Raw genomic sequence first — 17,392 nt, 5'->3', positions numbered from 1 at the left:
AGTGCTTCCTTCACTGACGTATCATATTGAAGAGACCAGACATGACACCCCACCTCGTCACATTACACTGACACCGGACAAACTAGTCATGTTTCCTTGCTCTAACCTCTTACATCTGAGCAAGTATCATTTTTGAAGTCTTTGATATGAACCGACCCGGTTCTGATCCCGACTTCGATGCGGACGCTGTAACCATTAGGTCACCGAAGCGATCTAATGCTCTTAGTCCTGCTTATATAACTAAGGTTGAAGGTAAATGATACCCTCAAAAATATAAATGCATGCGTTTATCGATTTTCATATTAAATGGCGTGCCGAACATAGCAATATTGAAGCCATGTGAACATAGAATGTTTCAGTGTAATCACGCCAGAGAAAGATGCATGAAACTTTCTGCCAGGCAATGCTTTTACTAATGTGTCATGATTATACTAATAGAACTTTCCTTCTTCGGTATAGATTGGACATAGCATATGCTTGCCTCAGATCGTTATGTCTTTGTTTGACTGGTGTTTAAGAGGTGGATACCTTCGCAGTGGCGGGTCGAGTCATAACGCCAGCCCATTGCGGTAAGTAAGTCACAAGATTTCCAGCAAATCATCTAAGCAACTTTGAATAGCCAGCTCCCAACGTGCCATGGTCTGGTATTAGCTTACGGATTTTCTACTTCAGTATATTCGCAAATTATGTGTGGTTAATGAACGGAAGGTTGAGGTGCTCATCTTCATTGTTTTATAGTTCTGAAATTAAGCGGCCTAAAGCGGCCTAAAACTTCCGGTGAATATAACGCTTTGTTCTGATACATCAAGGAACATGGCAGATGACTCAGTGTGACTAAAATCCTCCCGATACCAACCTGTACCACCGATACACTGCACCGATGAGTGCTTCCTATATCAATGTTATGAAATTCTCATCCTGCAGCACCTAGTGCCTTCAAGTACATTACATATCCGTTCAATGAACAACTTCACTACAACGACCTGAGTGTTGTCACATTCATTCTATATACCTTTGTCAAAGTTTCTGGATGCAACCACCATCTAGTTAGTCCCTCATAACGCACTATAACATCCCCTTGAGTGCTCACATCATGAACAGTGCCTATCTTACCAATGTACTGAAAAAAGTAAGAGTATCCGGTTTATATGCACTGCAATGGCAACAATCTATAGTGCCGTTGCATTGTAAAGGACTTGACATCTCACTGTTATGTACCCAGAAGCTTAATTAATTCTTGTAAATACACAATGCACTTTGTCAGGAGGTTAAAAATTACACACTATTAGCAAATATTTCACGAACATTAGACGCATTCGAACGTCTTCTCGTGCTAACGGAAACGTTACATTGCAGATGTACTGAAGTTCCATTGCAGACGTACTTGAATAATACGAAATTACCGTTCTTACGAACTGAAGTCAAAGCAAAAAGTTACAGTGCGAATATGCTAAAATGACAAGAAGTTACAGTACAAACGTACTTATGTAATATGAAATGACCGATATTATGAACTAAAATCAAAACAAAAAGTTTTACAGTGCAGATGTGCTAAAATGCCTTATACATGTAGCCACATGGCAGGTGAAACATTATAGATGAAATGACGACAGCTCACATTGTACCATATGCCTTAAAACAGAACTTACACTAGCCATCCTTGGATTCCAGGCACCGTGACCTTCTTGCATAGATTGGAAACGGTCCTTACCCAGTTCAACTTTGACCTTTTCACCGACCTTAAACTCCCGTGGTATTCCACTAGACGGGGCTACTTCTGCCGTGTGATCTGCACAAATCATTCATTTGTCTATTCATTTAACTTTGACTGATATTACAAGCCAAAGGAGAATATTTGTAGTGGACCGCTTTATCTTAAAATTTTTTTCACCACCATTGTCACTTGATGTAAGTTCTGAAGTCAACATTCTATATAAGAACTTTTTAATATTTATTTTTTTGGTTGGGGTCTTGACCAGAAGTATGGTGGGAGGAAACCGTGCAGACCCCGGAGGAAACCCACGACTATAAGAATTATCTTGAATCTTTAAATTTGCACTGGAACCACTTCCCCATACAATTAAAGTGGGTCGCACTGTGTGACAGTACAGAAAACGCAGTTGCTTTGAACATTCACTAATCTGCCCACCTAGCACAGGTAGATGGTCTTTGTAGTAAGATCCCCCCGATTCTTCCTCAATGTATACCAGGTCCACTTTGCCCTCGTGGCCAACTCTGTATCCGTAAGTGGATCCTGAAGACCACTTCACCTTCACAGCACTCCTCACGGACGTCAGCCCCCTGGCCCAACACCCTACACTTGTCACTTGTCCTATGTTACCTATGCCACCTTAAATGTACAGCAAAATGCAAATTTGCTTACAGGACAACACCCATGCAGGTACTGAAATAAACAGTTTTACCTTGATAATAAAGGCTTTTACTACACGACAAAATAAAACTATCCAGGATAAGTACATGTATATCATTTAAATTTATTTATTTGATTGGTGTTTTAGGCCGTTATCAAGAATATTTGACTTATACGACGGCGGCCAGCATTAAGATTGGAGGAAACCGGTCATAGCTCGAAGTCAAAGTGTCATAATCATAATTCAAGTTGCCAATCCGAGAAATGACGAAGTCAAAATCATTCACTTATTAAGAAATTTGAAAGCGTTTTGTCCTCCGATACAAACACGTAATAAACCAAATATAACAATTAAGCCGTCTTTAAGATTCAGATACTAAAATTTAACATCAAAAACGCACTAACAACGAAGTAAATAATGCCAAAGTAATAAGTGGATTATGTAAATTAGGCACAAAGTTATGCAGTTCCAATTGTTCTCAGTGTTTCTACACAATTCGTTCAGCTATTGTATTCGATTTAATAATTCTCTACAGTGGGACTGTAGACTTACAGTCTTGGTCTTCCCATTCCCAATCTGGACCTTTGACGACCTTGGCCCCTGGAAAGATGCCTTTAGCCTGTATCTCTGTACAGCCTTCCCTTTTAGGCACAGCTTCTCTGGAACAACAGACATTTAGTTGCTTTAACATAATTAATGAAGACGGACAAATCGAACAGGAAATTTTAATTATGGAACACGCTGAGAGACGTGCGGGTGGTGATAATTCCCAGTACCTCCCAATGTAGTTTTGGGCTGATGGTATCATTGACAGTCATAGATTTTCCTAGAGTAAAACAGATGGCCGATGAAATACCAGTAACTCACTCTCATTGTCAGTTTTTATATCTATAAAACTGATGAAAATACTACATAGCTATTACCCATATATAGGTTATCAGTTGTTCAGCGCTTGGATAAGAGGTCTAAACGGGAGAAGGTAGAAGCCTTCAGTCCTTGACGCTTGGCTTGAGCTTGTTAAGATCAAGGTTGTGTATGCAATCCACCATATCAATACTAAATGCTTATGTGACAGCCAAGCAAGTTCTGAAGCATCCTGCCTTGCGAAAGGTACTTGATGACCTTCAGACAATGTATGTTATTGTTTCTGCGGACAAAGTCGCTAATAATATTATATTCGTGTGCAAGAATTACTACGATATCGGGTTCTTGTGGAGAAGCTTAATGTCACAATAACTGCCGCAACATCAACGTATTCCATAACGACCTAGACTCTGGATGAACTATTTAAAAATATCAGTCCTTTCTCAAACAGAGGAGTATCGAAGTTCCCATCACGCCGACATACCACAAAAAATGCATAAATCCGAACACAAAGCTGACTTTATTGCGGGGTCAGAAGGCTGTAACACCAAACTTGTATCTACTCCCTTAACGAAAACACTACAAGAAGTACAGTCATATTGGATCAAGCACTGTTGTGCAATTGCAAAAAATTCAAGATGCTAAAAACGCTAAACGTCTCAGTGAAGAACTAAACGATCTAATACACATACCGTATAAGGACATATCTTCATGAGATTTCTTCACTCTGTATACTACGATTCTTCACACGGATTTAATAGACAGAATTTCATCACTATTTGCTTCCGTGTTTAATAAAATCGGGCGCCGATATATTAAACGTGAGAAGCAACAAAGCCCTTTTCAATTCCACTGCAGACAAGGGTTACCACTCATGGGAGGTTTCAAAGTTCACTGAGTTGCTTGAATTTTTCTTCAATAACGCCTATGTGAAATTAAGGGAAACCATATACCAACAGTATATATGTATTCAGATGGGTACAAATTGTGCCTCCTGCTGGCTGGCCTATACGTGCTCTCATATGAATACGACTGTATCAAGAAACTATTAAGGAGTTATTCTTACCAGGCCAGTACTTTCTCATTCACTAAACGGTGTATCGATGATCTGCTGGCTTTAAACAATCCACATATATCAAAGGCTGTGGAAGATATTTACCTACTTCGCTGGATTTAAAGGAAACCCCTCTGGTTTCCTCATGGTGCATCTTATCTGACCTATATTTGTACAAATACCAAAATGGTTTATTCCCCCGCAGACACAGACAAGTGATAGTTTCAATTTTGAAATTGTAAATTATCCTTATTTGGACATCAATATACCGAAGGGTCCTGCATATGGCGTGTACATATCTCGCCTTGTAGCGTTTGTTAGATCCTGCGTGTTATGTGACGATTTGAATCAACGTCACATGTTAATACTGCAAAAACTAGTGTGTCAAGGTTATTCCGTAAAATTCCTTCACTCGAAGTTTCTTAAGTTTTAAAATGAGTTTAATTCTTTGTAAGTAAATATGGACAGAGCGTTCAGAATCTCTGGCGCTCTGCTTCATGATTGTGTCTAATTCCGCGTAACTCGGAGCTAGGGACTGTATTCATCGTGTTGAATTAGATCGCCACGTTGGATATATATAAATAGTTGCAATCAAAGCGCAGCTGAGATACATATTTTGTTAGCGGCAACTGATAATCTAACATGGCCCCCGATTTGAATACTGATTTCACTTTTTCGCCTAGAACACAACTTGCGTCTTTCCAACATCATTGAAAACTGTTGACTTCTTCTCTTTGATTGATTTCGTGATATTTTCTTAGTTCTTTAGTGGTTTGTGTTTTTGGGAATTGGCCTTTCGATTATTGACCTGGAACGTGCTTAGTCGTTGACGGTTGGTATACGAATGTCTGTTTCGACACTTAGATAGATTTTCAACTTCGAAACAGAATTCACGAATTAGGTTTGGAAACTAAACTGGGTGCTATGCATAAAATTTCGCGATACTGAAATCTTACCAGTGCTGACACTTGGCGGCAAGACAAACACTGTTTCCTCCGAGTAGCCCAGGAAGACACATCTAACTTTTATACACACTAGAGCATTTGGAAACTGGTATTATCTGAATGCGAATAAAGCACGAACCCTTCAGAAGAGGCTGTGTCAAACCTCCGGAAAGGGTGAGTCAGGTCATGCTTGTCGGCCATGTAGCAAACGGTACACAGATGCGAGTCGGTGCAGACCGTACAGTGCCATCTCATTCCATGGATGACCGGTTGCCCACACGAACCACAGACGATGTTTGGGTGATTGACACCTGCCAGAAAGCAAGACAAACCGGCTTAACAAAACAGGGAGGCCTACAGGATCTTGGGGGAAGGGAGTATCCAGAGCAGGACGCAGCAAAGGATTAAGAGCAGGCCTTGTAGGTCTAAATGTGGTACAGTGAGTTTAGTAATTTATCTCTAAAATCCTACAATATGACATCAATATCTGATGGTGATCATCATCATCATAATGATTCCCTGCAAATTTTTTAAAATTATTTAGACGAATCTAACAAAATCTGAGTATACTGATTCGGTCTTACGACTGCTTTGAATCATGGTGTCTAGAACGATAGCTCTTTGTTCATTGTTACTAGTGTTAGGGAAAGGCTAATTGTAAGCCATCTTTCAATAAAATTAAACCGATCACAACGTGATAGTTAACAAATGGTCACACATAATCTGCGGTCGCTGTGAGTTCAAGTCCAGCTCATGCTGGCTTCCTCTCCGGTTTTAAGTTGAAAGATCTGCGAGCAAGCTGCGGATGGACGTGCGTTTCCTCCGTGCTCTGCCCGGTTTCCACCCACCATAATGCTGGCCGCCGTCGTATAAGTGAAATTTTCTTGAGTACGGCGTAAAACAACAATCAAATAAAAAAATAAAACAGATCACATGTAATCGATGACCAGCACCTTTTCCTAGGACTGATGTGTAAGATGTTAGCATCAGACGACGTGGTTTGATTCCTAGTTCTGCATATCCGCGAATACAACCTGCATGCCGTCCTGACAAAATTTAAACTTAAAATTTTACTCTGTCAGCTGATTTTTCACTATAAAAAGAATAAACCGCACCTAAAACGCCATAATGTACAGAACATAAAAGTACCGATAAGTAAAAGTAAATAAGTAGGTGTGCAAATTCTTCCGTGAAGCGTTAATCCTTACCTGTGGTTGCATTGTCAAAAATACGTAGGTCATACGCTCCGTTTTGCCCTGCACGGTATGTCCCTCTTCCTCCGGAGTCCCAAATTACAGCAGCAGTTTTCTCTGGCAGATTTGTACTTCCGGGCTTACCTATTTCCACCACGGTGCCTAAATGACCCTCTCCGCCATCCTGGTTGCCGTATGTCCAGTCAGGACCCCGGACAACACGACACCCCACGGACATGACTCTCGGTAGTTAATCACTGGAAGCTTTTGTTGACGTAAATGCCAGTGAAAGACAATTTTCGTTTAATGTTTTCCGAAATCTTCCACTCTTTTCCTGTTAATAAATAGAACTTTATGGACATAAATATTACAATTGATTTAAACAATCAATGGTCATTCGTCCGAATAAAATTTAAGAAAGTTTATTGTACTACTACTAGCGAGCAGTCACATAGACTTACCCTAATTCCTCAACCTTTTCGCATATGAAAGAGTAACTTTCGGTGGAATTTATATGCATTTTTAATTTGAGTTTGGAGAAAAAAATTATGTTGGTTAGGCTGGCCAATTTTACACCGAATAGTGCCTTCAGTATAAGCTTGAATAAACACCTTGCAAACATGTGAAAAGGTTTAAGAATTAGAGTACTACATAGAGCTAATGACTTATTACACTGTCGTTGCTGCTCTGGTTTTTCTTTCATCTGTAACACTGTCGCTACTCTGGTCTTTCTCTCCATGTTGTGCGTCTTAATTATACTATGGATTGCCCTCACTGAAAGTCATGCAAGTTAAATATAAGTGAACATAACTTACAAAACTTACCAAACCAGACTGAAAATAAAGTCTCTACCCATCCGTTTAAATAAATAAATAAACTGTGTCGTGTAGGCCTGAGATGGCATTTAATGTCATTTTAACGCTCTCTGTACAATGTAGTTTACATCAGCCCATGTATTGTTAAAATCTAAAACTAACTGCTCCCGATATATGCCTATATAATTGTCTAATGAACTAGTCATCCGAAGGTACATTGAATGCTCCCTGCCTCGCGCAGTCCAGGTATCCGAGCATGTTTTTAGTGTGTTCACCTGTGCCTGGGGGAGACAAGAAGCCACACAGATTCTGTACAATTCTCAAGCTTTAGGAATATTCACTCTTCAGCTACTGTTTATCTTTAGTTTATAGTCCATCATTAGCGTGTGACAAAGTTAAAACATGTACTTTTTCGTCACATTTTTTGGTTTCAACTACGCGCTGAACAGGCCGATCCAGTCCATTATCAGTAGGGGTGATGAATTTGTGTAAACTGAAAATAATTCTGTTCTGAACTGTGTACGGAATTGAGAGCAAATCTAGTATAGAATGTATTAAATCGATTTGAAAATCTGGTCACTGACAGTTTTAAACTATTTGAATTTATCCGCATGTTGTAGATGAGAAACTCTGGAATATTCCATTATGGAGTTAGGGGTTTAGGGTTTTTGTGTGTTTACATTTTTTACAAATGTGCGTAGTTTTGCATGTGGCTTATGTCTAAATTATAGTTATCAAAATGAGAGAAAAATCTTGTTCTTTAAATGTCTTGATTTATGATAGGTTTGGTTGATGGTATTTGATGAACAATACATGTATTGTCTATACAAGTTTTGCGTAAAAGTGTGAATTAATTAGCATTCGGTGCATTACTTGATTGTAAAGTTTGGATGTTAACTCTGCAGCAGTGATAAATGCATTTCTATATTCTTAAGCTGAAATTACTCAAACAATTTTACATGAACTGAAATTTTCTAATTACTGTCTGATGTAGTATTTTAATGTGATTCTTAGAGTGACAACTTTGTTCATACTTGTATTGTGCTATATTTATATCGAGACCGTAAAAGGTGTTCAATCAAAGTGCACGTAGTTGTATTTTAAAGTGAACATTAGATTTAGAAACTATCTAGTTTTATTGTGATATTTATAATATTTAAAAATAATTGTTTATTGGTCAATGATATTTAATTCATTTAACACGTTGCAAATGTGTGTATATTGTGTGTAATTGTCAATACAAATTCTTAATGTGTTTGTTTCTGTGTATTTTTCAGAATACTGAGCTTATCAGATGAAGATAATCTCTGTGTTATCTGTCGCTGGAGTCATACCATCCTCGTTGTACCGGAATATACAAGGCCAGCTACTCGTGGAGCTCTTGTCCTGTCTCATGTTATGGGCACCGTCACTGTACTGAGCTGTACTGAGGGAGACGAACTGTAACAATGTTTTATTTCTTTGGACAATTGCTTTAGCCCTTGTGTCATTCAACAAGTTGAATTAAGACAAAGCATGTTGATAAAGCAAGTTGGTCACGGTGAAATCTGATCTCTCGGTTGCCATACTTCACTCTAGGATGAATCGATCTGTTCTTGGCAATACCTAATAACTCCATGGCTTGGTGGAATATGGCAGTTGGCTAGAAGAGCTGGAGACTATGATAGACATGACAGTGTGCAAAATGATCTTTTTGCTTTCCTGAGACTAGTTGATTAATTTTCAAGTGTTATTTCTATGTTTGCCTTTCAATTTTTCTCAAATATACGAAAAATCCCAAATCTGCGTCCCAACAAACCGACATCTCCGAAATCCATCAATATATATTGTATGTGTCATTGAGTAAGACTATTTCATTTTCATTTTCAGCTGAATATACATGTTTTTCAGGCTATCATACTTTCGATTTTAAAGTCTTCGCTGGAGTAAACATTTGGATTATATATCGGTCATATAGATATAGTATTTTCTAGTTTATTTTCACATATTTGTGTTGCTGGAAACCATGTACTTTAATTCTGCCTGCTCGACGGAAAGGTCTATCTTTGACGATGTATACATGTACGTCACGTGTATGACAGCATGCATACCTTAGGAGGTCTATCGGGCTTACTGTCTATGTTCGTGCATGATACATGACGGTCTGGTGACAATATCAAAAATACCAATAACTTCTTTTTATTATTTATGTTAATTTATAACCATTTAAAAACATTCTTCATTATTTGATGACCGTCAAGATCATAGGTGAAGGAAGTCTGAAACAGTCTGAGCCTATGCAGCCGCACAAGTGAGTTCTGTCTACATAAACTAATTCTCAATCCACTGCAGCTTTATTTATAACCTGTTTTTCTCTCTTTTCCTGAAAGTATGCATATGTCATCAGATTATTCTTCAGTTAAAAATAGGTACCTGGATAAACTAAGTTTTAAACTTCTGAAAGTGCCCATAGCCGGCCAACGATATCGAGCCTACATTAGTGGTATCAGGAGCACGAAAAACTGTATTTCTGAAATACGAGTATAAGATTACCTAATCTAAATACCTACCTTTTGTTAGGCAACAACCCTTGTCGATGAGTACAGACGGTTACCGAAGCCGTTTCGTCCGTCAGAATGGCAAGGTTAGAATGACACGAGAGCGCCTTTGTCGGTATGTCTACATAATCTTTGGTATTGAAACGAGGCTAGATGACGTAGGCTAACTGTACGTATTTGGAGATGACCTCAACAAAAAGCTTTGTACATGCCGAAACGAAAAGTAAATCTGCGTCTTCCTAGAAAACCTTGACTTTTTTACCACGTAGCATTGAACAATGTGGGCATTAAAAGTACGACTTTAGCGGCCATGGTGCCTCGGTAAAAGTAGAGATTTCGGTGTCCAGTACAAACCGGCTTCCAGTAGACCTTATTCATGGCTTCACAAGTTACAGATCAAAATCCAGTTGTGACTTGGACAACACTATGGCTGTTTGTGATCAATATTGTTCTCTTGCGGACTTTGACACAACTATTATCATGACAGGTACTGCTTTCGGAATACTTCCAGAATGCATCCAGCATTTCATGACTCATTTAATAACCAGATAAACTGTTACATGTGGCTATTTTTTTATAAGAAACCGAAACCAGACACAACGTTGTGTATGCCCAAAACTTAAGACGGCTTTACAATAACTCATTGTACACTATGATATATGACCAGAGGGTGTCGTAATTAGCTCGTCTACCTCAGTTTGGCTACTTGCTCGCACCTCACGCCATCAGTTGATACGTTATTTTCTGTTAATTTTGTTGGTTCTTACAGCATACAAGTTTAAAGACTCCTTTCCCCACACTGCATGCCATCAGCGGGTCATCCGGCTGCAGAAAATTAGTGAGGTCTTGGACGGATGTAGTTAAAATATGGATGTCAGACGGGTGTAGGACCTTGGCAAAGTCATTTTCTCAAAGCATTACACGGCTCTAAGACATTAACCGCGTTTTAGATAAATGCAGAAGATTGAGGAGGTCATAAATGCAGATTGAAGGGTTCTTCAGCGACTGTTTGATTGATGATGTTTTAGGCAGAAGAAAAGATTTAACAGGGATTGTGTAGCTGTAGAAGACTGATGGAGACTAAAGGTTTTAGATGACTGTATGGCATAAGCTAGGTCATAGGCAGCTGTAGATTGATGACACGTCTGTGTCATATTAGAAAGATCATAACGGGTTGATAGGAGGTAAGAGGTTAGCAGTGTCTGAGATGGCTGCAGAATATTTCAGAGGTTTCAGATGCCTGAAGGCGATTGGGTATATTTCTTAGTTGACTGTTGAAGATTATACATGTCTTTTGGTAGAGGATTAGTCAGGTGGTGATGTTTGGGAAGCTTGAAGGGCAATGGTTAGGAATGTAAAAGTTCTAGTCTTAATCGCAGTTTTACTCCATAATTTAGCCATAGGCTCCCACGTTAATAATATAAGACATTGATCACAGCTTGTACGCCTAAACCATTTATCCACAGGCAAGGCCTATGTCATTGTATTCTCTTTATGTATTCTTTGCTTTAGTGTAGTTTATCCTACATTCGGAAATCCAACACCTTTAACCTACTTTTTACGGTATGTAGGCTAAATATTCTACCTTTTAGCGGCTGTGAAAAGATTGAAAGATTAAGTCACTTGAAATTACTGAGTCTTGGCAAGATAGCGTTCCAGTAATCAATTATCTGATAAGTATACAGTGTTGACAATGGTTTGCAGAAACATGTAGGAGAGCTTCTTTGTCAACATTGAAGTACTACAAACATATAATATCTGGTACATGTCACATGGCGGCATGAATTTGTCCTTAGCTGGTATACTGTGGCTGTAAATTAATCAGGCTTTAAAAGCTGCATGTCAGCTTCATGGTATATGTGGCTTTTATGCAGGTGCAGGAGACTTGTGGATTTTCTCCCACTGGATGCAGGAGATAGGTGACGGCAACATCAATTAGCTGACAGCAACACGAGACAGATGACAGCAACACGAGATAGGTGACGGCAACACGCTAGCTGACAGCAACACGAGATAGGTGACAGCATCACGAGATAGGTGACAGCATCACGAGATATGTAACAGCGACACGAGATATAGGTGTCTATAGCTTCTGGAGAATTTTTTATTTGCAACTGTTGCAAAAATACACGAGATCATAGACGCCTGAAATCTAGTAATTTCTCTTCGGGTTCTTGAGAATGATATTTTCATTTAATCACGCTAGCGATGTCTGACATCATCTACCTTGATTTAGTGATCCATATTAACTCTTCAAACTGATCTTTTCTTCATGAATATGTATAATTCGTGGTTCAGTCAGATTCCACATTAGTTATTAACACTGACATTAGTTCAAAAGAACATGAGAGGAGGCTGTAGTGACAGTATGCGGTGTACAGAATAAAGACGTTCCCCGTCTCTCAGGTGTATTGCCAACGCAAGGGCTTCCCCAGTATACGGTTGAAGTTGTTATGAAGCAGGTGTAGCCGATGAAATTGGCCAAGCTAAAATATTCTTTACTATCCATCCGTCTACTGTATGCCATTAAATAGCTAGACGTAACCATGGCTATTTAACATAATCCTGTCCGACCAATGGAAACGACCCTACTATCTTCTGGCGGGAAGTCGTATAGGGTAAATGACAGTTGTCACGTGCAGACACCTATAGCACTATATACGAAAATCATGAGATTCGATGGCCACGCCAAAGAATTGGAAAGATTATGTGGATTTCAAGGTTTACTGTAGAATTTGTTTAGCACAGCTAGTATCCACAATGAATAATCGTGTTGTGACAGCTCAAAGGCGTGATTTGACGACGGAAAGTAAGACTTCTAAGGAGCCCCTGGACGCTTTCACCTTCGTCTTCCCTGACGTTGTTAAAAGGAGAGGGCTATGTCTGCATGCCATGTTCCGTGAGATTAAATAAATTAGAAAAGGCTATACGGAAAGAGGAAACCCGCAAACGGGAGAGCGGGGATATTTACAAGGATATTAAAGAGCAGTGGGAAACGAACAAACTGCACTTCTTCCGTCCACATCTTACTTTTGCCAGTTCTTGCTTGATGATGAATATTAGCGAAGACATACTCCCACTTTAACCAATGAAAATTTGTATTATTCCGCGTAGGCTTTTTTTCCAGACGGAGAGTTCAATGGCTAACTGTCATCACTTTCCACTTGTATGCGAATGGTATTTCGACAGACCGAAAACCGGTAGGTTAGGACGGTCTGGCTTGGAGAGACTAGAATTATACCTTGAATACATCAGAGTGTATATATATATATTTAAACTTATCTAACATACAGCTTGAAAATAGGGGAAGAAGGACTTCTTTCTTCATTTAAGACAACTTGTCTTACACAAATAAGGTGTGCACGTCAGATGTGTGCTTTCCGTGACCCACAGAGTTGTCTCCCTTGACTGACCTTTTCCTTCTTTGAACCTACCCTCCCAGCTTACGTGTGTCATTCATTACCTCAGCGTAGATTAGTGTCACCAGGGCTATTTAAGGGTCCGAGAGCAGCCTGGTGAGTACATAAACTCACCACACTATCACTGAGTAACCATGTAACTAATAATATCAGTACATGTGGGAAAGTTCATCACTAAAGTTGTCAGTGGTCGGTGGTTTATCAATTGTGTAAGGGAAACAATCATGAACATGTTATATCCTCATTATAAAATTCCCTATTATACGTCACAGGTTCTTAAAATTATATCATATATATATATATATATATATATATATATATATATATATATATATATATATATATATATATATATATATATATACACACACAAACAAAAAACAAATGCATAATCGTAAAAAAAGAAACGTTTTTGATAGTCACTAAATCCAGTAATGCTGCGATAACAAAGATGTTTGCTTAATTTATGGACTCAAACATATGACTGCCTTCTGCGCTATAAAGGTTTACCTTACATGAAGTGGTTGTCTCATGGAAGTGTATTCTACTTATGAATATTTGCTAATGTTTCAGGGGAAATAATGTACCCAGCCCGAGGCGTCCACCAGACTGTCCAGTAGGCCTACATTGCTAGGACTGTCAGTCCTCAGCTCACAGAGCACTGTGCCCGGGGGAATAGTCTTGATGTTTATGGAAGTACAGGACTTGGTCTGGCTGCACTGTGCCACGCATGTGGCCACTGACTTGAGGAGACCCGAGAACAGAACTGTGCCGTTCGACTTCTTGTTCTTTCGCTGCTCTAGCAAGTAAAACTTCTCTGAAATAAAACGGGTACCAGACCTTTAGAAGACATAGCCGTTGGTCAGAATTGATAAAATCTTAATTGACGATCAGAGAAATATTAGCGACGTTATTTCATCCATTCCATAAGGGGACTATTTTGATTTATTTATTTGATTTTTTGTTTTACACCGTGGTCAAGTCTATTTCCCTTATACGATGGCGGTCTGCATGATTTTGGGAGGAAAGTGGCCACAGCCTGGAAAAAATACAACCCCCATCTGCAGGTTCATATTCCTTAGAGAACATGCGCCACTCTACGTTCGCTTTACATCACTGCCACCATTAACAAAGTTTGCATAGAAATCTTGCACAACGCCGAGGTCACAGGAGTCACGGTGATGAGGCAGGAATTTTGTTAGAAATACAAATATCTTTATGAACTTTTGTTTCTAATAATATTTTATACACGTGCATTCTCTTTATCTAAAGTATGCCAAACATGATTCTAAATAACGCCTGAGTGAATTTCGCAAGGACAGCGGGGGTGAGACTAAGTCTAAACAAGCTTACGAGCGTGACTACACAGACTCCAGAGGCCAAGTTTGTCCAGACGTGGTGGTGATATAAAGCGATTGCACTGAATAGAGACCCTTGACTCATTTTGAAGCGCTAGCACGCTAACAACATTCCGTGGAGGTGCCCCAGATGTTATTGTCTAGCAATAACAAAAAAAGTCACGGCCGTAGGGTTGGATTCGAACACTCGAGTGCGTGAGTGAGTGCTTGGGGTTTAACGTCATACTCAACAATTTTTCAGTCATATGAGTCCTTATGGTGTATGCAATGTGCCTCCTTGTCGCAAGACGGATTTCCACCGCTCTTTTATCTAGCGCTGCTTCACTGATACCTCTTACCGAAGGCGAGTAAGCCACCTCGCCCGAGCCATTACTCTGATACGGGTCAACCATTTGTTGCACTATTCCGTTCATGCTGAACGCCAAGCGAGGACGTTACAACTTCCTCTTTTAAAGTCTCAGGTGTGACTCGACCCAGGATTGATCCTGAAGCGGACGCTCTACCAACTGTCGATCACTCGACCCCGTTAGATGTAATCACTTGTCGCGAGGCAGGCAGACTACAGCATTGGGCTGCCGGCATCCAGATATATACTTAAGACATACTAAAATACAAAATAACATTTCATTTAAGTAACTGTGGTTAAAAATTAAGTTAAAGTTTTAAACAAGGGCCCCGCGAGTCGAGAAGCGTCACACCGTGGGTCTCGATCCTGTGTTAGTGTCATTAGTGTCAAGGCCAGGGCTCATATCTTTTAGAGACATGACGAGAGCTAATGTGTGGTAATGTTATGGCCTGGGCATGTGTGTGTCAGTGTTATGGCCTGGGTATAAGTGTGTCGGTGTCATGGCCTGGGTTTGTGTGTGTTCGTGTCATGGCCTGGGCTTGTGTGTGTCAGTGCTATGGCCACAGCTTGTGTGTGTTAGTGTCATGGCCTGGGTTTGTGTGTGTGTTAGTGCCATGACCTGGGTTTGTGTGTGTTAGTGTCATGACCTGGGTTTGCGTGTGTTACTGCCTGGGATTGAGTGTGTTAGTGTGTGTTTGTGTCATGACCTGGGTTTGTGTGTGTCAGTGTCATGGCCTGGGTTTGTATGTGTCAGTGTCATGGTCTGGTTGTATGTGTGTTAGTGTACAGTGTCATAGTGTCTAGGTTTGTGTCTGTTAGTGTGTGTTAGTGTCATGGATTTGCGTGTGTTAGTGCCATGCGCTGGGTTTGTGTGTTTTTAGTGTCATGGCCTGGGTTTGTGTGTGTTAGTGTCATGTCCTGGGTTGGTGTGCGTTAGTGCCATGTCCTGGGTTTGTATGTGTTAGTGCCATGTCCTGGGTTTGTATGTGTTAGTGTCATGGCCTGGGTTGGTGTGTTTTAGTGTCATGGCCTGGGTTTGTGTGTGTCAGTGGCGTGGCCTGGGTTTCTGTGCGTTAGTGTCATGGCCTGGGTTTGTGTGTGTAAATGTCGTGGCCTGGGTTTGTGTGTGTTTAGTGTCATGGCCTGGGTTTGTGTTTGTCAGTGTCATGGCCTTGGTTTGTGTGTGTTAGTGTCATGGCCTGGGTTTGTGTGTGTTAGTGTGTGTAAGTGTCATGGCCTGGGTTTGTGTGTTAATGTGTGTAAGTGTCATGGCCTGGGTTTGTGTGTGTTAGTGTCATGGCCTGAGCTCGTGTGTGTAAGTATCATAGCCAGAACTTGTGTGTGTTAATGCCATGGCCAGAACGTGTGTGTTTTAGTGTCATAGCCAGAACTAATGTGTGTTAGTGTCATGGTCAGAGCTCGTGTGTGTTAGTATCATGACCTGAGCTTGTGTGTGTTTGTGTCATGACTTCAGCTTATGTGTGTTTGTGTCATGACCTGAGCTTGTATGTGCTTGTTTCATGACCTGAGCTTATGTGTGTTTGTGTCATGACCTGAGCTTGTATGTGCTTGTTTCATGACCTGAGCTTGTGTGTGTTTGTGTCATATCCAGAGTTTGTGTGTGTTTGTGTCAAGATCTGAGCTTGTGTGTGTTAGTGTCATGGCCTGAGCCCGGGTGCGTTGGCGTCATGACCTCAGCTTGTGTGTTAGTGTTATGATCAGAACTCGTGTGTGTTAGTGTTATGATCTGAGCTTTTGTGTGTTAGTGTCATGACCTCAGCTTATGTGTGTTTGTGTCATGACCTGAGCTCGTATGTGCTTGTGTCTTGACCTGAGCTTGTGTGTACTTGTGTCATGGCCAGAGCTTGTATGTGTTTGTGTCTTGGCCTGAGCTTGTGTGTGTTTTTGTCATGATCTGAGATTGTGTGTGTTAGGGTCATGACCTGAGCTCGGGTGTGTTAGTGTCATGACCTGAGCTTGTGTGTGTAAGTGTCATGACCTGAGCTTGTGTGTGTTAGTGTCATAACCTGAGCTTGTGTGTGTTAGTGTCATGACCTGAGCCTGTGTGTTTGTGACATGACGTGAGCTTGTGTGTGTTTGTGTCATGACCCTAGATTGTTCGTGTTAGTGCCATGACCTGAGCTTGTGTGTGTTAATATCATGACTTGAGCTCGTGTGTGTTAGTGTAATTACCTGAGCTCGTGTGTGTTAGTGTCATGACCTGAGCTTGTGTGTTAGTGTCATAACCTGCGCTTGTGTGTGTTAGTGTCATGACCTGAGCTTGTGTGTTAGTATTATGACCAGAACTCGTGTGTGTTTGTGTCATGACCTGAGCTTGTGTGTGTTTGTCTCATGACCTGAGCTTGTGTGTGTTTGTCTCATGACCTGAGCTTGTGTGTTAGTATTATGACCTGAGCTTGTCAGTGTTAGTGTCATTACCTGAGCTTGTGTGTGTTAGTGCCATGGCCTGAGGTTGTGTGTGTTAATGTC

The 17,392-nt window shown here is 40.4% G+C and overlaps 1 protein-coding gene across 2 annotated transcripts; it reads right to left on the bottom strand.

Moving 5' to 3' along the window:
* Positions 1 to 348: 348 nt before the first annotated feature.
* Positions 349 to 9,852, bottom strand: LOC135474767 (E3 ubiquitin-protein ligase MIB2-like). Of its 2 annotated transcripts, XM_064754362.1 has the most exons (7): positions 9,792 to 9,852; positions 6,443 to 6,761; positions 5,374 to 5,545; positions 2,925 to 3,031; positions 2,150 to 2,350; positions 1,650 to 1,789; positions 349 to 1,120 (listed from the first exon to the last, which is right to left on the bottom strand). In XM_064754362.1, the coding sequence occupies exons 2-7, from the start codon at positions 6,663 to 6,665 to the stop codon at positions 974 to 976; spliced, it is 990 nt and encodes a 329-aa protein (XP_064610432.1). In that variant the 5' UTR covers positions 6,666 to 6,761; positions 9,792 to 9,852; the 3' UTR covers positions 349 to 973. The 2 variants fall into 2 exon arrangements, with proteins under 2 accessions (XP_064610432.1, XP_064610431.1); XM_064754361.1 differs by lacking the exon at positions 349 to 1,120 and having other exon boundaries at positions 1,665 to 2,350.
* Between the last annotated feature and the right edge of the window lie 7,540 nt (positions 9,853 to 17,392).

The sequence above is a fragment of the Liolophura sinensis genome, chromosome 9 (assembly GCF_032854445.1).
Source record: "Liolophura sinensis isolate JHLJ2023 chromosome 9, CUHK_Ljap_v2, whole genome shotgun sequence".
Classification (NCBI taxonomy): domain Eukaryota; kingdom Metazoa; phylum Mollusca; class Polyplacophora; order Chitonida; family Chitonidae; genus Liolophura; species Liolophura sinensis.
Note: the sequence above shows the minus strand (reverse complement) of the source record. Positions and strands in the feature narration are given on the sequence as shown.